The 25370-nt window shown below is 44.4% G+C and overlaps 1 protein-coding gene across 3 annotated transcripts in view; it reads right to left on the bottom strand.

The window, feature by feature from the left end:
- Nucleotides 1-3458: 3458 nt before the first annotated feature.
- Nucleotides 3459-25370, bottom strand: part of TFAP2B (transcription factor AP-2 beta (activating enhancer binding protein 2 beta)) — a 29235-nt gene continuing 7323 nt past the window's right edge. For 2 of the 3 annotated variants that reach the window (XM_010583111.1, XM_010583113.1), the window contains exons 2-8: nt 24835-25293; nt 19582-19642; nt 13624-13652; nt 11501-11706; nt 8777-8895; nt 6054-6195; nt 3459-3782 (exon numbers count right to left, since the gene is read on the bottom strand). In XM_010583111.1, coding sequence (XP_010581413.1) covers nt 3482-3782; nt 6054-6195; nt 8777-8895; nt 11501-11706; nt 13624-13652; nt 19582-19642; nt 24835-25293 — 1317 coding nt within the window. In that variant the 3' untranslated portion in view covers nt 3459-3481. Of the gene's footprint in view, nt 3783-6053; nt 6196-8776; nt 8896-11500; nt 11721-13623; nt 13653-19581; nt 19643-24834; nt 25294-25370 lie in introns of all 3 variants that reach the window. The other variant, XM_010583110.1, reaches the window with a different exon arrangement.

Here is a 25370-nt window from a genome sequence, read left to right as displayed (position 1 = left end):
CAAACCTGTGCCTAGGGGAGATTTGAGCAGCAGCAGGATCAGGCCCTCACACATGCGTGAGTGCACAGGTCTGTCCCCAAGAAGTTGCAAGTGGCTCCCTCTCCTCATTAACTTACAGTGGTGGTGGGATACTGTCTTCTGCAATTAAAAGGAGCATCCCCAACATCCCCCCAAAGACGAGGAAGGACCATCCCCAACAGCCCCCCAAAGCCTTCAGCTGGAAGCTCCGGGCTGACAGGGAGCAGGTCCCCATGTCCCTGCATGTGCAGCTGGGGAGGTGAAAGGCTGAGACCTAACTTGGGGTGTGCCCCCACCCAGGACCCCCATTGGGCCAGGTGACACCGGAGGGCTGGGCCCACGGGCTCCTCACAAAGGCTTTTTGCAGAGGGCAGGCAAAGCAACGTTCAACACTTTGTGCTTTGCTTCAATAAACAGAATATTCTCGTCAGGCGGAGGAGGGAGATGTGCTTTCGGGTGGTGCCATTCATTCCTCCCCAGATACACACACGCGTACCCCTTCCCTTTCCCGCGCATCGCTGCTGGGGCATGCCCTGCGCTGGAGCTTGGATTGTCCTTCCTCGGGGGCCTGCTGAAATTAGGGGGTGGTTGGCAAGGGGTGGGCTTTGGAGGACCAGGGGCTGCCTGGGGGCTGCTTTTCAATCTGGCGGTCCCCAACCTACCGGTGGGGAATCCGTGAGATCTACATCACCCAGGGATCCACGCCTTCTCTGGTGACATCCGCAGGGGCGTGCCAATTACCAAACCCACTGCCAGGGTCGAAGGCTACCTCCAACTCCTCCCACAGAGAAGGCTGTCTGCCTCAGTTTCCCCCTTTTCTCACGTGAGATTCCTCACAGCGCTCTGTCCCACAAGAACCAAAGGGACGTGAATGAGGAGCAGCTCCAGAGGGGTCAGTGCTCCTCGGGGCTGCATGATTCCTCGGTTTCTATTGCCACATACGTCCAACTCACGGGTAGGGAACAAAAGCCGAGACCTTCGCTTGCTGCACAAAGATTTGAAAAGCAGAGCAGGCCCTCAGCTGTAGCCATTTCTCAGATAGCTAAGGACACTAAGGGTGACAATCAAGAGGCTCATTTGCTTTTTTTTTTGTTTTAAGAAAATGTTGTTGGGGGATGTTGAGAGTATTGCTGAATTCTTTCTCCCCCACCATCCAACTTTGCAAAGTATCTAGAAACTAAAACAAGGCTAAGGCTTCTCTTTTGTTTCTCTCTCTCTCCCTTGTTTTGAGTTCAGGTGTGCCTGCTTGGGTTGGTGGGATTGAGTCCTGCAGCTTTAACAGGGATCCTGGGGGGAGGCCTGACCCCACTGGAGTTTTGCCAGCGACTCCAGGAGATTTACCCACACCCAGTAACTGTTCTGACATAAGCAAAAAGATGTGTTAGTGCACGAACCCTACCCCACTGAGAAACACATGCAATTACCCAATACGGCAGAATCCAAACAGAAATTCATATCCTTACACTTCAGCATTGTTTTTACCACAGAAGACAAAGAAATGTATGTTAAAAACAAAAAAAAGGGAAAAAAAACAGACTTGCCCTCCACCCCCCCCAAATCATATGCATAAGACATCCTGTCATACACCAAAACCACCGAGAAAAACATTGGAGTTAAGAAGTTTTTTCCCCCTACCACACTGACTTGTTCTAAAGCAAGAGTCACAAGACATTTTTTTTTTTAAAAGCTTTCTAAGAGAAACAGATTTCCTTAGACTGAGCTCAGAGATCAGGATATTCCCTGGCAAGCCCTCCCCACTCCCATCACGAGGAGCCAGCTCACATGGCAACCCTTTCCTCCCTGGGTACAAAACCCTGGCGCCAAGCAAGTGCGGTAACATTCAACACAGCTCTTATTTTCTTTGCAATATTACACCTCGATTTCAACTTATATTTTTTATCTCGTTCAAATTATTCCCTTTGAGCTTCTTTAAAGAAGTGCACCTACAGAATTCGGAAACAACTGGCTTTGATTTGAAAAAGCAAAAAAAAAAAAAAAGAAAAGTATCAGAATATCAGAATTGTGGATTTTTTTTCTCTGTACCTGATATATTGTGTAGGGATCTCTAGTCCTCTTTGAAGAAGCTCATAAGCCAAGCGGGCAAAGCTTTAGGAAACAGAAGAAAATAAAATAGTGCATACTCCTGAGAAAGAATTACATACTCATATCACTCATTTTTTGTTGTTGTTAACAGTTCTTTAAAAATGGGGAAGGTATCACTCACACACACTACTCAAGGAAATTAAGGACTGAAACATTGGCATAGTTAGGAATATAAAACTCCCTAGAGAAAAAGAGGAGATCTCAGAAAATTAAGAAATCAGCTGACATTTTACCAGACCTTACTTTCAAATTTTGCAACCCATTATAGACAAGGCATTTTACCATCAAAGGCAAGTACTAAATTACAAAGGTATGTTTGCATGCATGAATATGTGTGGCTATACACACATATTATATATATATATATGGACATATCCATATATATCCATATATATATACAAACATACATAGGATACACACGCACCCCTATCAGGTTATGTGTGTGCATACGCATATGCACACACATAGGCACACACGCGCCCATACACACCTGTAAACGCTGGTAATCTAAACAGAGAGTCTGTCTAGACCAGGAAAAACAAAAAAAGTTCTTAAAAAACAGAGTTAGCTAATTCAACTGAGCTACCACGACTCGAAACTTCCCATCTCATGGCATCTAATGTTAAGACGTTGCCATGAACGCAGCTCGAACGGGCTGGCGTTGGTGACTTTGTGAGACGTCTGCGCGCTCGCCTCCCCTCCTTTCCTAGTCTAGACAGAACCAGGGTGGTGAGGTGAGATGAGATGGGAAGAGTTGGGGGGAATGAAGTGATGGGGCTGCTCAGAAAGGAACGCTCTGGAAGATCGTTTGAGCTAGGGTGGAGACAGGACGTCGTTCAAAAAAAAAAAAAAAAGAAAAGAAAAAGAATAAACCAAAAATAATAGCAAGACAGACCGTGCAGCTCAAGAAATCAAAGCACTGACACCAAAAATGTTTCTCCGATTTCTTCCAATAAGTTATTCATTTCTTTCTTTTATTATTATTATTAATTATTATTATATTCCCCTCCCCCCCAAATCATTATTTAAAAAATGTGAAAGAACAGAAGTGGGAAAAAAATCCTGGTGGTTGTCTTCACATGTTCCTGGCAAGAGACTCTGAACCACTGGTCTTGCGCCATTGTGCTCCTCTGATCTTAAATTATTGTCTTTCTTTTATTATTATTATTATTTTATTATTATTATTTTGTCCTACCTAATAGAATTCTTCCAAAGCCCAATCCAATATTTTTAAAGCTAAAATTAAGACGGTTTTGTTTTAAAAGATTATCTCTCTCTCTTTCTTTTCTCCTTTTATTTATTTAACTTTTTTCTTTTCCTTCCTTTCTTTCTTTTTATTTTTTTTTCCTCTCTCTCTCTCTCATTTTCTGTGTTTCTCTTCCTTGTCTCCAGTTTTACTACCTGGTCCTTCGCCAGATGTGTGCCTGTTAGCAGTGTTGTTGTTCAAGAACATCTTGTCCATGCCTTTGAGAGCTTCAGTCAGGTAGTTTTGAAGGGCCGTGAGGGCAGCGCAGATAGCGGGGGCCCCAAAGCCGTGAGTGATGAGGCTGAAGTGAGTCAAGCAGCTCTGAATGCCCGGTTCCAAAATAGGGGTGGGCCGGCTGTTTCCAATGGGTGTCCTGTCCTGGGCCAAGAGATCTGTAAATTCTTTACAAAGTTGCCTGCATGGAAGAGAGAAAGCCAAAGAGAGGAAGAGAGAGAGAAAAGCAGTGGTTAGCCTCATCCCACACTTCTCCGAGACAACCAAGGTTGAAGGAAGGGACAGGTTCAGGACAAAGGTGATCCCAGGCCCCAGGATGGGACATTTTTGCCACCTTCCTTTCCCCCAGCAGTGCTTGGGGACCGGCCACGGCGAGCCGGCAGCTCCCTGCTCAGGATGATGTTCTTCAGGAGAGAAGTTTTTGCAGTTGCAGGATAACACCAGGTCTGGAGATAGAAATCTCTCCTGCAGCCACAAGGATGCTTCTGGGGAGGGTTAGATTGGGTATTAGGAAAAATTTCTTCACTGAAAGGGTTGTTGAGTGTTGGAACAGGCTGCCCAGGGAAGTGGTGGAGTCACCATCCCTGGGGGTATTTAAAAGACATTTAGATGGTGCTCAGGGCCATGGTTTAGTGGTGGACTTGGCAGTGTGAGGTTTACAATTGGACTCAATGATCTTAAAGGTCTTTTCTAACCTAAATGATTCTATGATTCCAAAGCCCTGTGAAAACCCAACCCTGCTTGGTGGCTCTAGAAATAACCGGGCTGAAACGGAGATGTGCCATGGCTTTGTCAACCACCCATCTTCCCGGAGGCCTGACCTTGGCTCAAAGCAGCTCTCACCAGTGCTGTTCCTGGGGGAAAGCACAACCACGCACTGATTGCTACTGGGTGGCACGGGGAAGGGCCAAAATGGAGCCTCCTCTGAGACTGCTCAGGTTGGGCCACCTTGTCAAGAAAGATCAGGAATTTCAAACTCCATGCAGGTTTCTTCATCACATGAGGAGCAAAGTGAACACTTCCTACTTTATTTTGGGGGGTGGCACCCCAATTAACACATCAGAGTTGACATCTGGCTCTTGTTTTTTTGCCCGCACCTTTGAAAAATCAGATTTGATTTTTCTAAGGAATTCCCCCACGCACACTTTTTTTTTGCATTGCTCTGGTCCACAAGGCCTTCAAGTCAACAGGTGCCCAGGCAATGTAGAAACCCTGGGGGTTGGTGGGGTTCCCAAAGGAATAATTTCTTTGAGACAGATGCCTACCCAGGGACTGGAGAAAAAAAGGCCAGAATTAAAAAAAATAAAAGAAAGAAAAAGAAAAAAAATAAAAAAAGAAAGAAAAAAAGAAATCCTTAAAAAAGGCATTCAGCTCTCATCCTCTGAAATTCTGTGAAATTCCCGGTGGGTTAAAGGTTTCAGAGGGTGGGGAAAGATAAAGGTCTACTTCTATGTGTATTATCCATTAAGAAAGTGCAAGAGAGGAAACTTTGAATTTGGAGAACAAACAGTAATGAGTCCAACATTTTACATCTTCAAAGAGCAAAGCAGGGTCTGCGAGCAATTAAAGTTCTGGGACATTAATATCTTCTGACCCTGCGGAAAAGGGCAATCAAATTCCAATCACGTCTAAAAAACATCTGGACAAATTTGAGCAAATGATTTTTCAACCCTCCATATATTTCTTTAAATTACACTGTCATCGGAGGCAAGCCACATCCCAGAGCATGAAATAAATGAGAGCTGTTTGGGCTGTTAATTTTTTTCTTTTTTTTTTTTCCTTTTTTTTTTCTTTTTTTTTTTTCCTTTTTTTGCCGGATAGATGGAGACGTGTGCAGACACACAGCACCCACTGCCGAGGACCTGAGCAACCTATGAAGCACCCAGTTAGTAGCCTGGGAGGCACAGCCAAGTGTAAATCATCACATACAGCAAATCCACCCAGAAAATCCCAAGGGAGAGAGATGGGCTGGGGGGACCAAACCAAGGAGCATTAGCAGTACATAGTGGTGGGGTTTTTTTCTTTTTTCTTTCTTTTTTTTTTTAATAACATTATGGAAAAGACATTGCAATTTGGTAGCAGACAAACAGGTGTGTGTGAGCAGCAGGAGGGACAGACAGACGCTGTTGAAGCAAAACACGGATTTTTGGTCGCTTTTCATAAAGATTTTTTAACTGGGGGGGGGCTTGGAGACGATGTACAGTAGCTAGGGGACAGTTGCCTACATCCTCTATAGGGACAGAGGGTGTTGGCAGAACCCCCCCTGCAGAAGGATGCAGAAGCTATAGGGTCTGCCTTGGCCATAGGGCGACTCGAGCATCCTTCCTCCCCGCGGGACCGCTAGAATTTGGGGTCTGGCAACTCCGCCTGCTTTCAAAACGAGCTCAGAGGAAGGGTTTCAGGAGGGGAAGGATAGAAGGGAGGCTGGGGGGGGGGTCAACTTGGCACTCACTTTGTAGCAAGCAGCATGTTTTTCCTGGAGTGGAGGTCGCTGGGGTCCGTGTGCTGTCTGTTCAGGTACTCAGAAACAGCTTTGGCTGGGAACTCCGTTTCGCAGATGTACCCAAAATCCCGAGCTAAATGAACGGCCTCACCTGGAGGGGAGGAGAGGGGACATTAACACCCCCGGGTACCGCCGGCCCCGGGCTGGTTCCCACCTCCCGAGGCTGCTGCCCCCCCTCTGCGAGAGACCAGCTCTTTCAGGCCGGGTTTAGAAACCTTATAACATCCCTTGTACCTTAGGGACAGGCTCCAGGTATATGGTTTCCCTCCACAAGCCTTGTTTTGGGGGGCAGAAGTAAGTTGATGGGACCGATTTTTCAGCTGATGAGATTTGTCTTTGCTACAAGGCGCTTGTGATGGTACCTACCCCTGCAGCTGGTTGTGCAGAACTGTGGGAAAAGCACGCACACATATACATACATACACACATGCGTACACACACACACATATATATTTTCGAATTAACTGGGCCAGAAAAAAAGGAAGGGGAAATTACTAGTTCAATCCCGTAAGACAAAAGGACTCAAACTTCTCTTAAGAGCAGAGAAACCACTCCTGTTTCAATACACCAGATCCTTGTCCAAAATTTTACAGATGTGGACATAGTCTTAATATTAATGTCAATTCTTTGTGGGACATCATATACGCGCTTGTTTATACACACACACAGAGCACTTCCATCACGATCACAGTTATTACCACATCTGTAAAATGATGGAGATAACTGCATTTCATCCGATGGAAATTATTAATCTGCATTCTTAGCTGACCATCATGCAACAGGAACTCCTCTCCGCCCGGTGGAAAGGTAGCAACCAATGGCAACCTTTTCTGTGAAAAATAATAATTATTCTAACTCTAATTGTCACTTTTCCTGCCTGTCTGGTTTCAGGTTTCTTGCCTCCAGAGGTTCGTGTCATCCAACTCCTACTGATGTACTTCATGCCACAAGAAGAAGACAGTAGCTGCAGAAAGGAGGAAAAGAGGAGGGAGAAAAAAACCCTCAGACTCTAGGGGGATTCTACCAGATTATAGCTCAGCCCCTATAGAATAAAGCATTAAACCCTTTAAAGCACCGCCTGAGGGACCAGGGGGAAGATTTCCAACACGCAGAACAGATATATCTAATAACTCCAGGACCACATTATTTTTAACGATCAGGAGTTGCTTTCCAACGTCATCTTCTGCTTTCCAAGGCTTCTCGCTAATCACCAAACCGCTTAATGAAAGCGAGGACACCCTGAGGACCCTGGGGGGGGGGTGCCCCCCCCCGCCGCCGTCACCCTGTGCCGGGCAGGGTCCCCCCCCCGGGGCACGGCTCTGGTAATTCTGGCCGGAGCTTTTCTGCTGGTGGCAGAAAAGCAGATGAATCTCCAGCAGGTAGAGCTTCTTTTTAAAAGGAAGGAGTTCTCTCAAGGTAAACTGTTGATTTGTAAAGAAATCAGGGGAGAGGAGGGTAACGTTCACCTTACTACACACTTGACACAGATTTTAGCATCGCTCTGCAACCGCACCGGCTTCTGAACCTCAAACCAGCTTTGGGGAAGGGTTGATTTTGCTGTGAGTGGGGTACACCGCTTTTCACCCACCCAAGCTGCACTAACCCCGGTGTTAAAGGGCAGTTGTGACCCCCCCAAATGCTTCACGTCCCCTATAGCGCGACCCTATATCCGTAACCTACGCGGAGCCTTGCGCACTGGGCATAACCTATATGCGGGTACCAGGAGGAGCAACTTTCTATCAGCCCCCTTTGTTTTGGGAGCCTGCCTTCAGCTCTGCATGCGGTAAGGTCTTATCGCTCACATAACTCAATCAAAAGAGTTGAAAAGTTAATATCTAGCACAAATGTTTATGCACGCTTATATGCAGAAGAGATAAGTGGATTATTTATACGCCTCTCGGTGTGTATGTGTAAGGCAGATACATATAATTCATAATTGCATCCATACTATTCCGGTTATGTTTTTTGGAGAAGGTCCAACTTCTCTTAGTGTAAACACGCACATATCCTAAACATATTAGTGGCTCTAAATTTTACTTTTCAGTACAGTAACGATAAATCAAAGAAACACGCCGAACACCAAAATGACATTAGTTGACTTGAAATGAGGTAAAACTTCAGTCTGCCCTTCCCTCTCTCCTTCCTCAGGAATAGCTTGTGCCTTTGTTCAGTTCTAGCCACCTTAAGGTAAACCGCGCTCTGTGACTCTTCAATTGCTCTGATTTCTTTAAAAAAAAAAAAAAAGTATTATTTTTCCTCGTTGAGCGTCCTGTAGTGGCCATAAACAAGCTCGGGAGGAGCAAATTAGCGAGAGGATGGAGGAGACGTGGAGTAGGAGAGCACAGGCTGGAAATTAATAGCAATGAGGAATGGGATTGCCCTGCAGAATCACACACACATGTACACACACACACACACACACACACACACAACCTCATTCTTACCACCAAGAAGAATCACTGACCTTCCAGCCAGCGACTTCATTTTTGGGGATGGGATCCCTAACCGTGCCGCTGTTCATGCTAACCCGCCCTGAATTTCACCTCTGCAAGGTTTTTCCCACCTGATCCCGAAAGATGGTGGGGGTTTGGGGTTTTTTTATGGTTCGTAAAATGTCAGACAGGAGTTCAGAGCAGGCAGGGGTGTGAAGGGAGCTGCAACCCTCGGCTTACCTTCCACCAGGGAGGTGAGTAAAGTGACATTTGCGGCCTTACGCCTGCCGGCTGGTAAATTCAAACCGATTTTTTCTAGCCTTTCTCGCAAAGATCTCCCCCCGTTTTTCGATTTGGCTCTAGAATTGCAAAGAAATTAACATCGTGATTAACCCCGCAGTGTTCCTGGAAGAAACGTTTAGTCTGTGCAGTCAGTGGAGCCTGGGAGGGTTTTCATTCGACGTTAAGGACTTCGGGTGTGTTGGTTTCTGCTCGGGTTTGCTGAGGTTTCCTTAATTTCTCCCAGGGGTAGGAGTGGGGATGAACCCACTTTTCTCCCTATTTTATCCGGGGAAATCCAATAAAGCCAGACAGCAATAATTAATGGACAGTGTTCTGATCCAGAGAGCAAATGGGTTCCTACTCTATGGCACTAACTCCTATTAGGATGGAGTGAGGAGATGGGCAGAAGGGTAGAGGAGAATTAAATCCTCGTTTATTCCAGAAAAGGGCCAGAAAGGGAAGAAGAAGGAGGGGGGGAGGGGGGGGGAAGGTGTGAAATCTGAAAGGCTCGAAGGGAGAATGTGTGCCTGTGGATAGATAGAAAAGGAGGAAAATATTTATTAAATCATTTCGTGAGTGTGTTCTTGGGCGGGAAGGCGATGCTGAGAGGAAGAGCTCACCTGAAGGCAGGGTGCGTTATACAGAGGGAACCGATTGCCTGAAGGAAGATTTGAATATCTGTCGGAGGTTACTGATAAGGACAATAAAAGGATGATGGAGCTATAGGTGGGAAATACAGAGCTATTGTTCGGACGCCTATACATATGTAAAGCCCCAGGGATGAATTCTTGCCACCTGCGTAATCAGGGAGAGTTTTGGCACCTAAGATCAGAGCCTGTCCCGAATCTCTCTCTTCGTTCTTACTTAAAATTTGTTTAAGAATTAGCAGTCACGCTTAGTGAAAGGAGACCAGAAACGACAGACAAGCCAGACTGGCTTCCCACTATTTTATATCAAAGTAAATAGGGCTAGATGGCAGAATTGCAAGCGAGCAGCTTTCTGTATTTCATCTGCTCTGAACCAAAAGCTTGTCTAAAATTTAGATTCAAGATAGGAACTGAAGTCAGCAGCAGCCAATGGTTACGGCTTGGGCCACCTCCAGAAATCCACTGAAGTTCCGTAATGATGTTTCTTTACCTTGATAATTATATTTTCTACAGTGCATCTCTCAGATGTTCTCCCTGCTCCATTTGTAGCTGTACGGAGTGAGCAGGCAGGTTAGCATCTGTAAGTAAAAATCTCTGCTGCTCTCACTGGCAAGGATCACAGCTAAACATTGATTACAGACATTCACGTGGAACAGCATCTATTTTAGGAGACCTTAATTCTCACGTGTATATTTGGGTGACTGACTGCATGTAGCAGGACTTTCCCCCTCCTCTCCAGACACGGAGCTGGAGCCCCTGACGTCATCACAGATTTTTTTTGCAGGGAAAAAAACCAAACCCACAAAACCAAAAAAACAACAACAAACAACAGAGCAAACAATTTTAAAAAACCTTAGAGTCACTGTTGCCCAATTGCTGCTACGGATGTTGGCAAGATATTTCCTCCTCTAAGATTAGCAACTTTTAAACGTGATCTGAATTTTTTTCAGGACCAAATTAATCGCATTTGTTTCTGTCTCGAAGTTGTGCTTTATTTTCCAGTCCGACGTATACCTCACGTGTAGAAAATGAAGCCTTATCCCCTCTCAGCTCTCCATTGGCTTGAGTGAACTGGTACCTTATACCATGTCATGATTTCTTCCCTGTTCTGACCAGAGATAGAGCCCTAGCTCACCTTTCTTCCAGACAAGTCATACGGACAATTCACAGTCCTTCAGTCACTGTCAAGAAGATAAAGCCCTTTCTCCTGTTAGTCTTTCCAGCTGACGACCTCGGAGCTTAAATTCTTGTTGCTTGTGCCTAAATGCACAATCTCCCACTTGATGTGCTGGAGTGGCAACCAGGCCTCCAGGTTATCCCTCGCTCCTCCTTTTCCTCAGTACCAATAATGCCGGCTATTTTGAGGTCCTCAGCAAAATCCACCAGAACAGTAGTGGGTGATTTGCACACAAGTTAAATGACAAAGGCCTCAAGACCAACTGTGAGCAATTCCTCTAGCAACCTTCTCTAGATGAAGCGCTAAGCTTCTGACTTTCAAAGCTATCTGTTGATGGCTTTTCTTTAGTCGGGTACTTACCTACCTTACAGGTTGCCTATTAATCCCCTGCCATTTCGACAATGTCTTGTGTCACACCATGTTAATTGCCTTATCGTTATCGCCATATAGAGGAAACCTCATGGATTTATCTAGGAAATCCCTAGAGATACATCAGGTCCTGAAATACATCAGGTTCATCCTGCAGCACCTAACTGCAACACGCCCATCACGGCATTTTATTTCGTCCTTTTGCTTAGAGAGAAGCGTGAGGAGAAGGAGAAAAGATAGAACGTGTGTGCAGGTACAAGAGTGAAAAAACTTCTTGTCTCGGTTCCTTCATTTTGGGATGCTTTGATAGAAAACGTACAAGGCCAAATCTTTCTCTGGTCTCCACATGTTCACCTCAATGCCCGAATACAGCATATTTCCACCTTACCCTGAATATTTGCAATCATCTTTACAGTTGACCAAGTATTACTGGTGCATGCATGGATGCCCACACATGGGCATGTTCACACACTCGCCCCAGCCTCTTACCTTCTAAGTACTCCTCCTAGGAGGGATGCATTCAGACACTCTGGAGGAGAAAGGCGTCTTTGAACTTCTCCCACAGTTACTTTATACTTTGAAGTTGAACTAAGCAAAGACAAGCGGCCAGGTACAGAGCAAAACACCTCTCCGGTATTGACTGAAATTCCACCCAGGAAGCCATCTTTATTCATCATCAAAGAAGTAACAGATTTTGGAGGAACCGGAACTGGAGAAAGAAAAGGGGAAGAGGGGAGAGAGAAACCATCATGCCACGAAGGAGTACAGGATAACCACAGTCTCTCTGACATGCACAGAACAGCAAAATGAAAGGGAATTTGGAATCTCTGGCTACCTCCAGCAACCTAAAGGGTGCTGCTCCCCCAACCTCTAGGAAATTGCTCCATGAATGATGGATGGAGAGAAGGGTGGTGCAGTACAGCCTCTATGCAGGGTTTGATCAATTGGGAAATAAAATACATATTGGCAAGCACCTGGCAACTTTCGGGTTTGAGCCTGTGTCTCACCCAGAGCCCCCCGATGCCTTTTGTACAACGGACAGCGCCTTTCTGGAGGGGAAAAAAAAAGGAAAAATTTACTTTTTTTGCTAATGTTTCCATTACTGCTAAGCTGAGCCAGGAATAAATTCACTACACGAAGAGAGTTGCTGTCTTAAATAAGTATCAAGGCTGGAGGATACAGCAACCAGAAGACAGCTCTGTTATTGCTTTGTGTTTTTATTAAGTCTGGTTTATGAAATAAAATGAGTCTTTTCCTTCAGAAAAATGAACACCAGGAAAAAAAAAAAAAATCTGGTCTAGCCATGGCATTCGCTACCTTGATCATATTGTGCTGTCCGTGAAGTAGTGGGAACTCTCCCGCTCCTAAATAAAGCTGATCTCGTTACAGTAACATGTATTTAAAGGAAGTTATGGGGGAAAAAAACCAAAACAGAACAATAAAGCGAAACTACACAAAATAAAAACATGTCATTCTGTCCACGATAAAAGGGAATATTTCTTTTCTCTGAGAAACTAGTGAGGTTATTTTAAGAGTAACCAAGGGGACTATAAGGCACAAATTCCTATAATAGCAACCAGACACACTCCGAAATAAACAAAAAAAAATGGCTAAACTAAAAATGAGAGCAATTCCCCCGTGACATGAATTTTGTTTACAAATGAACTTAAATAGCTCCCTCATAATTGTAAGTGTTATGATTTACAGCAGGTGCTCTAATCAATCAACCAATCACTTTAATTTATAGGGAGCCTCGCTGCATTTTCCCAGTTGTTTCATTTCTGCAAGTAATTGATAACAAACCGTACTTAAGGTATGTTTTATGCAGGAGTTAATAAGAGCTGACAGCTGCTACTGCTGCTTCCTCTCGGAATCGCGGCAACACGCGTTTCCTTATAGAAAATATACTCCGAAATTGGGGGCGGGGGGGGTGCTGGTGGTAGAATCCTGGCAGTCCAGCGGGCATGTTTCAGAGGAGAATACTAATTGATTACACACCCTCGACGAGCAGATACTACTTCACAGTCTCCCATTTCCACTCAATCAATTGCAAAACCAATTCGGCAAATAATAGGGTTCTATTATGCACATATGCCAGCTATTTAGGTAGTTATAATACATGTCAGTTAAGTCATAAAAACCCTGTTTATTTGCAACATATCTGGAGAATCAAACCATTAGGGTTGAGGGGATATTTAAGTCGTCTGGAGCTGCTAAACAATAAGATCGGGTATCCTAATATATTACCAAGTGCTAACTACTGGGCAATTGCCAATTTTATAACCTCAGTGTATGGAATAGACACAACCGTGTTTCACTGTTTTTATTACAGATCATTTCCTACTGCCAGACCAGACCCCCACAATAAAAGCTCTATAACAGCTAAAAACCAAAAGGCATGTCGATTTTAGATATACATATTGCTTCGTATGCCTTGTATATAGTCTCCAGTATAAACAAATTATTTTGAGTGGCTTTACTTCAGGGAATCAGAAAGTGAAATGGATTCCTATTTCTCTATTATTTTAGTTAGGCACTTTATGCAGCTCATAAAGGCGGTTTCAAATAGTTTGAGAACGGCACAGAAACAGTTATAAAAGAGTTAGAGGCCCGCTCCTGCTTTCGTTGCTATTAATAGGACCTTTTTTTTGCCATTGATTCTATAGGAGAAGAATCGTTTGGGGTATCAGAGGTAGTACTGGCAGGCAGAAAAAAAATATATCTCTCTTCCCTCCCCCATTATGCAGAGATATATCACTTATTTCATGCACGATGTTCTGCAACGTCATTCGAACGAAGCATCAAGAAAAAGTTTTAAAAAAAAAAAAAAAGAAAAGAAAAAAGAGAGATTAAAGCAGTGCCACCAGACAGATTTTCATGACTGGCATTTTTTCTTCGGACAAACACACGGGCTCAGTGGTTCGAGTACACCTTTACAGTGGCTATATTTAGTGACCAGTTTATCAGGTCACTGTCCAGTGAACTGAGAAATTAAACAAGAGGCAGCAATTCCACGAACATCTGATCTTAGTCCAAACTCACTAAAGAGAGAGGGACCCGTGCAACGCTTAAATGTACCTCACCACACTCGCTTTGGCCTTTTGGAGCACTCATTACATTAGTTAACCTTTGAAATATGGATTTTCACGTGCTCAGTATTTTTTTTTTCCTTGCAAATTGCTTTTGGGAAGCAGGCTGGCTCCCTTCCCTGCTATGCTGAGAGCTCCTCAGCTTTTCTTCCTACCACTGCCTCCCCGAAAATGACCGTATGAACATCCCCATCAGTTGGAGTCTAGTAACTCTAAACCCATTTTAGAAGCTTACCAGGCGGTGTAAGCATATCTATTGCAATTTCATAGCTTCAGAGAGATGTATTCTATCTAGGCTCTATATCTTCTGTAAATTACCTAATGCTGCCTCAAAAAAGTGTTTGCCGTGGAATGAATTATCTCTATCTATATCATATCTATATGTTTATCATGGCTATAGCTTTTCAGATATAGCCCAGACATTACCAGAGATAATATAACGTGTGAAGAGAGATACACGTCCGTGTGTGCAGCTGCATATGCCAAATCCCTGCGTGCGTGTAAACTGTAATGCAGAGTATATTTTTAGTCGATGTCAACTTTCCCAGTTGGTTAGGGATTGCCATAACTGCTGAAATAATGCAGGATAACACACACGTATATATGCAGCGTCCCCACCACTTCTGCTTTAACTTTATCCCATTTAGGTTTTGTTATCCCCAGCAGAAACTGTTCGATTTTCTTTCACTCCCAAACTCTATTTGCTGTGTGAATGTGAGCACTCACAAATACATAATTCCCCCTTCCAAAATCTCTGCCTTCTCTCTCTCTCTCTCCTTCCTCCGTTTCTTTCTTTCTTTCTCTCTTTCTTTCTCCTCCTGTGGTTCCTTCCAGCCTCTTTGTCATTTCTCCCCCTTCCATTTCTCTTCAGCTTATCAATAAACCGGGAGAGCAACAGTAGCCGCTTGATTTGTTAGTAATTATAAGCATACTGTTCCTGCAAACGGGATCTCTAGATGAGTGAGATCGCTTTAAAACGACAGCAGGAAATGGTGGGGAAATGGAGCATGGCGAAACTCAGCGTGAAGCTTTCAGTTCTTTACATGTTTACAATTTTCTGTGCATACATTAAGTCTTAGGGGTTTTTTGGTGGGTTTTTTTTTTTGTGGTGGTGGTTCTCTGTTGGGTTGCTCTCCACAAACGCTTGAAAATGCGCAGAAAAGCAGGCGTACAAGAGAAAATGGAAATAAAAGGGCATTTTAGCAACACTAAAAATAAACAAATAAATAGAATTATGTCCTGGAAATAGCTGAATAACAAGGCTCAAAGCTATGGATATCGTTGCAATAACCCTGCTGAATGATATGATAGTCGATCAGTCAATCAAACAATCAATCAGCAGAGATGTTCCTTATATTGCTTGCTAACAAACGTCATGGACAAACTTATTACTAATCAACTATCGAACTGCTTCCCAATCTTTTTTTTATCTGCCTACTGGGCCCGAAAGGAGTAAAAAGTTCTTTGTCCGTTATAACAACAGGACTTTCTTGTAACTGGTGATTTGGCCCGACTTGGTAGCCAAACCTAGAAAGTCCGGGGTCAGCGTCTTACCCATGGCCAGTAAAAGACCCGGTTCTTATTTTAATTTTAATGAACAAATACAGAAAGTGTGTATTCGTGTCCCCTTCCCTCCTGTCCCTCTCGTCTCCTCCTCTTCCCCCCGCCCCTCTCTCCTCCACCGCAGTCCCTTTCCCCTGAAAGCCGGGACTAAATTTCAAAGTGAAATTCATTCCCCCGAAATTGTTTTGCATTCAATTAAAAGGGGAGCGTAAGGTTCAATGGGTAATCCAGGAAAAAGCACGAGACTGAGTGGCAGCGAGGCAACATCTCCGATTCCCAGATCTAGCACCTGAAAAGCTGGGGCCAAAGTGGGTTTCAGTTAATAATTTATCCGGATACTTCTAGAAGAGGTGGGGAGGAATCTCATGCTGTATTATTAGGAGTTGAAAATAATGTTAAGACACCTCCTTTCGTGTGTTCCTTTAAAATAGCGTGAACAATAGAGCGTGTTTGCACGACGATTAATTAAAGTGTTAGGGTTAAACTGGCCTTTCGTGCTAAATCAGATGTGTGCAGACGATGGTCAGAAACAGCTGAAAGTAAATAAATACATCAGGATCATTTTAAGGTCACTGACCGTGCCCCAGAGTCACAAAAAATTAACTTGGGACTCGGGCCACGCAAGAGTTTGCAGGCGGACAACTTCTTTCGCCATAGACGGTGCCAAGCAAATTTCAGATGAGCAGCTGACAAGGGGACTCGATCTTTTCTTCCTGACACACGGAAAACCTTCCCTTCATTTCAGCAGAAATCGAGGGAAAGGCCTCAAAACGTGCAGCCGGTAAGCTCTCAAAGCCGAGTTAAATCTGGTATTAATGCTCTCGGTGATTATTATCATCTTGATGATTTATCTGGCTCCCTCCCTCCCACTGCCACCACCCAAATCTTAATGGAAGTAGGAGTTAACGATGATTTTTTAATGTCTCGTTGGATTTTTAGACTGTTAATGTACCGCATCCTTCCCATTATTAGTTTATTGATTGTTCATTGACCATTCCCCTTCAAATCGTATTAACCACCCTCTGCCAGTTTAGATTAGGGGAGTTTAAAAAGCACCTTTCATTATTTCACCGCCACCACCACCACCACCACAGTAGAGTTCAGGCTTGGTAGCTTAATGCTCGCTCTAATGGGGCAGCTAAGAGACGAGGGGCCACGGTCCCTGCCTATTGCATTAATAGCTCAAAGGGGGCTAATACAGAAAATTAGCCTTAAACGAGCTCTGGAGATCTCCAAATGAAAGAGCCATTTATCACGCTGGCTACCTTCACTCCACTCGTTTGCTCTCTCTACTGGGAACAACTCATTTCCTCTTAACTAAATTACTTCAGAAATGTCAAGTAAGCTCAGATAGCAAACATAACAAGAGACTGTGTATATGTAATCTATTGCGCGGGATCGATACGCGAGATAAATCGATAGCCGTGTATGAATCCCTATATAATTTCCTTAATATTTTTGGCAATCCTTTTGCATAGATAGATAATTCCCTCTGCAGGCCTCAAAGACCACAAAGAAACAGACACTTACAGTCTGGATGATATAATGAAGTTTAGATTTCAAGTCCACAGCATGCTTTTCCCACTGTGATGTAATTAAAGCATTTTACGCACTAAACTAGGTTTTGGTGAAGTAGACCCCCTCCAACCCTCGTCTAGCAAATATGTATCACGGGGAGTCCTCCACTGCACAAAAATCAGTCAATACCTATCTGTCTATCTATGCCATCCGCCTGCAATAATGACTTGCAGAGTTTAAATAACTTATTCTTACTTCAAAGTACATCCTCACAGCTACAAACTGCAGGGAACAAAGCGAAATTGATACTGAACCCTCTCTGTGTTGCTCCTTCTCTCGTCCTGATTAAATATTGTCTGCCACAAACGTGACCTACTATTTATTACCCATTTCTCTTCCTCCGCACCCAGGAAACTTGCTGCGCAAAAAGACACTGAGCTCACAATATTCCTTTACGCTGGAAAGTTTCTTAGAGCTCAGCATTACTTCCAAGGAAGAAAATACTGCTACAGTGACTTTAAAACAGTTGCAGACGAATCTCAGGATAGGGTTTAGTAACCTAATTTCCAGAGTGCATATGTATCCTGTTCATCGTGGATAAACTGGGAATGTCTCTTCCTATGGCTGCAAACAGACACGTGTAATCCCACCTATATGGACTGAGTCTCTATAGGCGGCAGCTGCTCGACCTGGGGCCGTTGCAGTGCCCATGCACAAGAAGCACACGTAAATCTGTACCTAATACATAGAACCATTAACATTCCCATTTTAGTGCTATTCGCTATCTAACTGTAGCACCCAGCATGCACATTAAATATCTCTGCTGTCCTCGCCATCTGAAGGAGGGAGAGACGCAGACAGAGGGAAAAAGGGAGTAAAAAAGAGTATTTTGGACTGGGTGACCAAGAGAAGAGTGTTCTGCGAAAAAAAACCAGATTGCGAAAGCAAAAGGCGAGCACGGAGCAACATTAGAAAGGAATCTCTCGACCACAAATCAAGCACCAATTAATCAAATACACCCAAGAGGAAACATCGTGTATGAGGTGTCAAGTGGGGGTGGGGAGGGGAGGAGCGGGGAGGGAAAGTGAGAGAAAAAAAAAAGAGAAAAATACAACGAGAAGCCATCAGGTTACAGACCTAGAGCACAAAACCTGCTAAACATTCAAGCTGAACTAAACCAGGAGAAACAACTTTTTTTTTTTTTTTTTGTAAGGTAAGTAATTTTCTGTTTCTCAAAACCACCTTCGGCTTTTCAACCGGTGGTCATAAATGATGCTGCCAAATGGTCTTCAAGTTTTCATCTGTCCTCCCTCAAATAACTAGAGCTTGATCGTGTGTGTGTGTGTGTGAGAGAGAGAGACTGTACACGAGGATTTGAATTAAAAAACAATAAATACACGGAAGGACCTCATGCTGCCTTGAACACATTTTAAATAAACACTCTCCCTGTTATTTTGCTTTACATCCTAGAAGATCATCTCTATTAAAGTATTTGTGCGCATTTGACAAATAATAAGGTCCTGGAGATAAGTGCTGTTGATAGTAAGCATTAGGGACAGCATTTCTAAGCCTCATCTCTGGTACTTAAAATTGAATCTAGAAATAGAAACTCCTTAGATAATTAAAGATAGCTTTTCCTACATTTGCAGTGTGTGATCTGTTTAATGTCTATCAGCATAACACAACACTAATCGCCAAGCATCTTCGAGTGACTGTCAGAGAAATGTAAAAAAATTAAGCAGCTGCAATACGCCCAAAATGAGTTATTGTAATTACATTTAATTAGTTTAATTAGTTAATTATTTTGCTTACAGCTGTACAAGAGACTGCAAACATTTGTTAATATCACATTCCCTTTAACAGTATGGGGTGATTCTGCAGTTACACTAAATCATGTGCGCATATGTAGAAAGATTTAAAAAATGGGCATGGGGAAGGGGGGATTCTTGGAGGAAGGGGGGAAAGAAGTCGGGGCTGCCTCTCCATAGGCATTTCTTTCTCTCCCCTTCACGTCTGATTCGCCTGGGAAATGCATTTAAGCCCCCAAAGGGAATCAACCCCCTTCCCCCATTAAAAGCCAAGGGGTCCCCATCGAGGACTATTGGGGGGGGGTGGAGGAAGAGGAGGGGGCGCGTGGAAACTGCATTTGGGCATGGGGTGCTCCATGAGAGAGCATTTGTGTAATTAAACCCTTTGAAGGACGGGGGAGGGGGGATATCAACTTTTCCTTTCACATCTCTTTCCTTTTCCCTTCGCTCTATCTGCCGATCCAATCAACTATTCATCTTGCTGCCATGTATGCCTGCTTCCCGGATAAATTAATTGCCCCAAAGTAAAAATATATCATGAAGATATTGCTACACAGTAAAAGTTTGTCTAGCTTGTTGGAATAATCCATACCTTTTTTAATGACAGACTGGTCCAATAAGTTCATACCGCTGTTATTGGCATCTTCAACTGACTGTGGATATAAAAACATCACTATTCAAATTGACTGGATATTAAAGAATCGCGTACATAAATCATGTCATTCCAAACTGGAGTTTCTGTTATTTCCATTTATATTAATTCACTAGGGGAGGAGGGATTTTTTTTTACTACTATTATTGTTATTATTATTCCCCCAAATCGACAAGGAAATGAAATTCTTACAAATTATATAGTCTTCTAATAAAAAAAGAGGTGTGAAGCATATGGGGTGCAATACTGGTTTTGTTATCTTATAAAACATAGATATCACATAGACTTCTTTGCATTCGATAAAGCTTTATATTTCTTCCTTTGAAAATCTGGCAATTTGGCAACATCTGCAAGATCTATGGCATGACATAAATGAACACGATTAAGGACAACTTAAATTCTCCCTCCCCTTTCCTCCCCCTCCCTCCTTTTTTTTTTTTTTTTTGGTTTGGTTTGGTTTGGTTTTGTTTGTTTGTGTAACCCTGCTACATCTTAATAATTCAAGGGCCATTTACTTTTTATATATAATAGTTTACATTATGGACTTTTAATTAAAGCCTGAGCAATTCGGAGTGCAGCGCAACGCCCACATCGTATAGGGTACAAGCAGAAAGAGATTTACAGCTCCCGAGGTTGCTTCCATGTCCTGAATCAGTGGGGACGGGGAGGGGGGGAGCAGGAGTATCCATTATCAAAAGTATGAACTATTAAATTGATTGCTTAGAAAAAGTCTCCCGATCTCATTTTCAAAGCCCTTTTTTTTTCTTCTTTCTTTCCAGCCCGCTTAGGAGCACACCTGTTATTATGGCATTAACTTCTTGAGCAGGGAGGAGAACAAAGACGGGCACAGAGGACAGAGTAAATGTTGGGTTTCATTTCTCAACACGAAAGTGGGATACACAAAAACAAACAAACAAACAAAAATTACCGCTGAGTCTGCGGTCGGCACAGCAAAATCGTCTCCCAAAGAGAAGAGGTGTCATAAGAGCAATTTATTGCAGGATTACGACAGGTTCCGTTTTAGGGTAAATTCTGGGTTTCAGAGAAAGGGAGGACCTGTGGGTTTCTTGGTTTTATTATTTTATTTTTCTCATTACCGTCTAGGGTTTGGTTTTTTTCCAGGTTATTGCATATTTGGGGAGTTGTCACATTTTTTTCCCTGGTAAGGAAAACATCTTTACAGCAAAGCAATTATTTTCTTCCCTATTATTTTAACTTTATCTTTGCTACACCGAGAGGCTGAGCTCATCCGGATCCAGCCCTTATCTCCGGCTCTCTCTCTGCTCAGCAGAGACGTTCAAGATGGAATACGGTTTAGGAGAAAATTACATCTCCCCAAAATGTGACGGAACAATATTTTCTATGAGACCTTTGCTTTCATTTTCCCTGAATCCCGGCTCAAACGAGCGCGCACACACACACACACACACGGTGGGTTCCTTCTGTCGTGTGTTTGTGCATGGCTGTGTCTCTCTCTCGTAATCAATAGGCTACATACCTAAAGGGCACAAAATAAAATTACAAAGTCTTCCCTCCTTTCCCTGAGCAGCTCCCAAAGAGGGATGATGAGCAAATCCTGCAGCCTGCTGGAGTGCATCGTGGTGCTCCTCGATGGCACAGAATTGGAGGTAAATATGAAACGCCATCTTTCCTTTTCTTTTTTTTTTTTTTTTTACCCCTCCTTATCTCACCTTATCTCTGGAGTCGATGGTTGTGCACACGCTTTATGTGTGTGCGTGCACTCCGCTCGCTCCATCAGCAACGTGGGTTAGTTGTTGTAGTTAATGAGAAGACTCCTGTCTGATTTTCTATCTAATTACGCCCTCCTGCTGGGTTTTTGTACAGGATATTCGCTCAGCATGCTGGCAGTTAATAGTCACAGAGAGGATCGTAAAGATTTAATTAGGACTGCATGCGGAAACGTGGAAAAACAACTCAGACTTTTAATTACTAGACTTCTTTAGTTAAAAGTGATACCAGGGGTTACTTTATAAGAGACTTGCGTGTTTTGGTGCAACTTAACTTTCCGTGTCTGTAGCTAGCACATAGGAGAGGGGCCGGCAGTGTGAGTGAGGAGGAGGAGGAGGAGGAGGAGGAGGAGGAGGAGGAGGAGTGGAGGTGTGTGAGCAGGGAGGGGAAAGGTGATGAGTCTCCAAATATACTTAGAAAATCTGGAGAGGAAGATTCCCCTCCCTCCCCTCCTCCAATAATCTGATAGCAAGGAGCTTCCTTTATACCATATATATACACCTTATTCGACAGCTAGGGCTATATCTGAGGAAAACGCCTGAAGACTGAGCTTTTTGTTTTCCTTTAAAGAATCTAGATTTCCCCCTGTTTATTTTCTTTATCCTATCTTTTCCTAGTAAACCCCTACTTTTGCCTAGCCGGGGGAAAAAAAAAAAAAACAACCAAACAACCAAACACCCCTCCACACACAAACAAAAACAACTGGGGTGGCAACGGTGTTTTTCAGAATCCCTATTAAATGATGCAAATTTGTTTTCAATAAGTAGGTCTTGGCTTCTCTGCTCCCTGTCTGAGGGCTGTAAATGGCAGATTGAAAATTCCTCTCGAAAAGGGCAGCAATAGCAATACAATACGTCCTGTTTACAATAACAGAGCGCTATCGTGTTACAATCACTTAATTCTACCCCTGGACAATGGCTCACACATGGCCTGGATTTGGTGTTTATAAAATAACTACTGTTTCTTTCTGTCACGCACTCTCTTTCTCTGTCTCACTCTCCCTTGTCAGGCCAACCTATTCTCACGGCACTTATTTGATCAGACATGCATAAGCTAAAGCAAAGAGACACATCTTTATCCAACTACGTACCTAGATATCGGCTCAACTTTTTGGACTACCAAAAAAGGAACAAAAAATAATATTTGGGACCCTTCCTGGCAAGTCTCTCTAGTGTTCGTGGATAATAAGTATATGTTGCCTAAGCAGGAATCTCTGTAGCTGGAACGGATTCCTTGAATCTAGGATAAATCCATATTAAAAATCAGGGTGGAAAACTGCCCAACTTCATCTGTCACTAATGGGGGGACAAGAATAGAAAATGCTGAACGGTAGGAGCGAGTACTGGGCTGCTTTCCCTCCCGCCTGTGTTAACTTGCAGTTGGACACTTCCTCCTTCACGTGTTTCTCCTTGGGATACCCTCCTCTCCCTCTTCCCCTCCTCCCCCAGCCTGAGACCAAACTTTTAGAAAGAAAAGGCCTCTTCCATTTCCCGCGACGTCAGCACCCCAAAAAAAGAACTCCCGCCCTGCTGACCCACAGCCTCGTCTGCCCCGGCCCATCCCCTCCCCATCCCATCCCACCCCCATCCATCGAATCGCATCCCGGCCCCGGCCCCAGCCCCGGCCCCGGCCCGCGGGTGGCGGCGGGACGCGCCGCTGCGCTCGGAGCCGTCGGTGGGACGCACTTTCCGGGAGTGCTGCGCCCTGCCCGCAGAAGGGCTGTTTTATTGGAAAAGGGAGGGAGAGCTGCTTTATTTGAGCTGAGCAGGACTCTTCCTTCTTTCCTTTTCCCTCCTTCTTTCTTTATCTCTCCCTTTCTCCCTCTCCCCCTCTCTTTCTCTCTCCCCCTTTCTTCTCTCTCCCTTCTCCAGTCGCCCCCTTTCTCTCCGTTTTCTCCTTTCTCTTTCTTTTCACTCTTTTCTCCCTTTTATATCTTTCTTCTTCTTCTCTTTTTTTTAGCTCTTTCCCTTTCCTTCACCTCTCCTGTCTCTCTCTTTCTCACAAGAGCAAACAATTACCGGCTTTTCTTCGGGGAAAGTGTAAATATCAAAGCACAAACAGTACTTAACGTCTATCGGTTGTAGAGAGAAAGAAAGAGAGCGATCCCCTTTCTGCATTCACAGAGGTAAAACTCGCCTTGACCTGCAAGCCAGTTTGTCTGAGCCAGGAATGCGAGACGAGACCTGAGCATCGTGCCCGTGGGGGTCAGGGGCTGCCCCCAGGTCTCAAAAGCAGCTTGGAAACCCGCAGAAACCAGCGACCCGACGGCCACTGAGCTCGGAGGCAGGAGCAAATCCAACCAGAAAATCCTTTCTATTTCTAAAGCAACTCGCCCCAGCAAAGCTCGGCGATTTTCCAGTGAAGCCCTAAGACAAGCCTCAAGCCAAGGCAATACGGCCCCCCCTCTTCTCCGCCGCTGATTCCTATAATGTTCAGCAGGATTCTTTTTCAGCGCTATTTTTTTGTTCCTTCTCAACCTCCTCTCTCCTCCTTTCTTTCCCCCTTTCTGTAACTTTGAAGTCCGTATCTCATCCAGTAGTCCAGATCTTTATTTATCCCAAGTCTAATTATATATACATATATATGATACATAGATTTGAGGGAAAAAAAAAAAAGGAATGGAGGGGAACCCCCAAATCCCGACTAGTAAAGCCTGATGCAGGACCTGGCCCCGGGAAGCTCCAGCCCCCGGCTCGGGGGTCCCCACCGGTTGGCCATCCCCTGCTTCAACAAGGTACAAACCACCCCAGCACCGAAGCTGTTAAGGGCCTTTCTGTTTTTAGGAAATAACACGTGATGATGAGTTTCGCGTGGGATGGGAGAAGGCTGGGAAATACTGTGCTTTGAGCCCGGTGAAACTCCTTTGTTACCCAAAAGGGGGAATAAAACTATTTAAAATCAGTGCTACCCTACCAATTATACTTAAAAAAAAAGGGGGGGGGGGGAGTGGCTGATCACCGGTTATTGCTTCTGGTTTGGGTTTTGTTTATATTTTCCCTCCCTCCCGGTTGAAAAATGTAGTAATTTGACAGTTTCATCAAAATCCCTGAACTGCAGGAAATTGGTTTGGGGTGGGGGGAGGGGGGAAGCTGAGATTGCATGGGAAATAACTGGAATTCGAAAAGCCAGGCTTAAACTCTGCCAGCTTTTGAAACACGTGGAATATTTAGAGCAGTATGTCTGCCTTCCCCCTGCACTCTGCTGGCTTGCCATGTAGGGGAGGGTTTACAAAGCTGAGCCTGTGCGTGACAGCGATGAAATAACTTCTCTTTAAGAAAAAAGAAAAGAAAAGAAGAGAAAAGGCGAGGGAGGGGGAGTATCACAACTCGAATCCCAAGGCGGAAAAAGGATGGTAACCCCCCCCGGAATATTGCTGAGGGATGGGGGCTCCAACCTGGAAGGCAGCGTCTGCATTGCCCAGGAGAAAGAAACGCGGTGCCTTACCTGGACCTCCTCCATCCCTGGGTGTCCGATGCCATGCAGAGAAAGGCTGTCCCCCATGCCGGAGTCAAGGCCATGGTGAGCTGAGTGCAGGAGGACGTCTGGCCTCCTTACAGAGTGGTAGTCCCGCCTGGGGTCCAGTCCCGAGAGCTGGGGCAGGGCGGCCCGAGGCTGTGGCAGCAGTGACCCCGTTTCTGATCCCACCTCTTGCCTCTGCCTCTGTCCCCAGGGGTGCTGCTGGGGTTGATGCAAGGGGTTTAGGGAGTAGGGGTCATTGACATGGGAGTAAGGGTCCTGGCTTTGGTGGTAAGGAAGAGGCTGGTAGGGGGGTGGGAAATAAGGCGGCTGGAAATCCGAGGATGGGGTGTGAGAGAGCGGAGGAGCGCTGGAGTAGGGTCCCTGCGAGACGGATCCCAGCTGGGACAGCCTGGAACTGTGGCTGGGCACTCCATCATGCCGGTCCTACAAGGGGAATGAAATAAGAACAACAAAAAAAGAGGACCTTTTTTTTTAAAAAAAAAAAAAAAGTAAAAGGAGCA

This window comes from Haliaeetus leucocephalus, unplaced genomic scaffold, assembly GCF_000737465.1.
Source record: "Haliaeetus leucocephalus isolate CR32 unplaced genomic scaffold, Haliaeetus_leucocephalus-4.0 Scaffold871, whole genome shotgun sequence".
Lineage (NCBI taxonomy): Eukaryota > Metazoa > Chordata > Aves > Accipitriformes > Accipitridae > Haliaeetus > Haliaeetus leucocephalus.
Note: the sequence above shows the minus strand (reverse complement) of the source record. Positions and strands in the feature narration are given on the sequence as shown.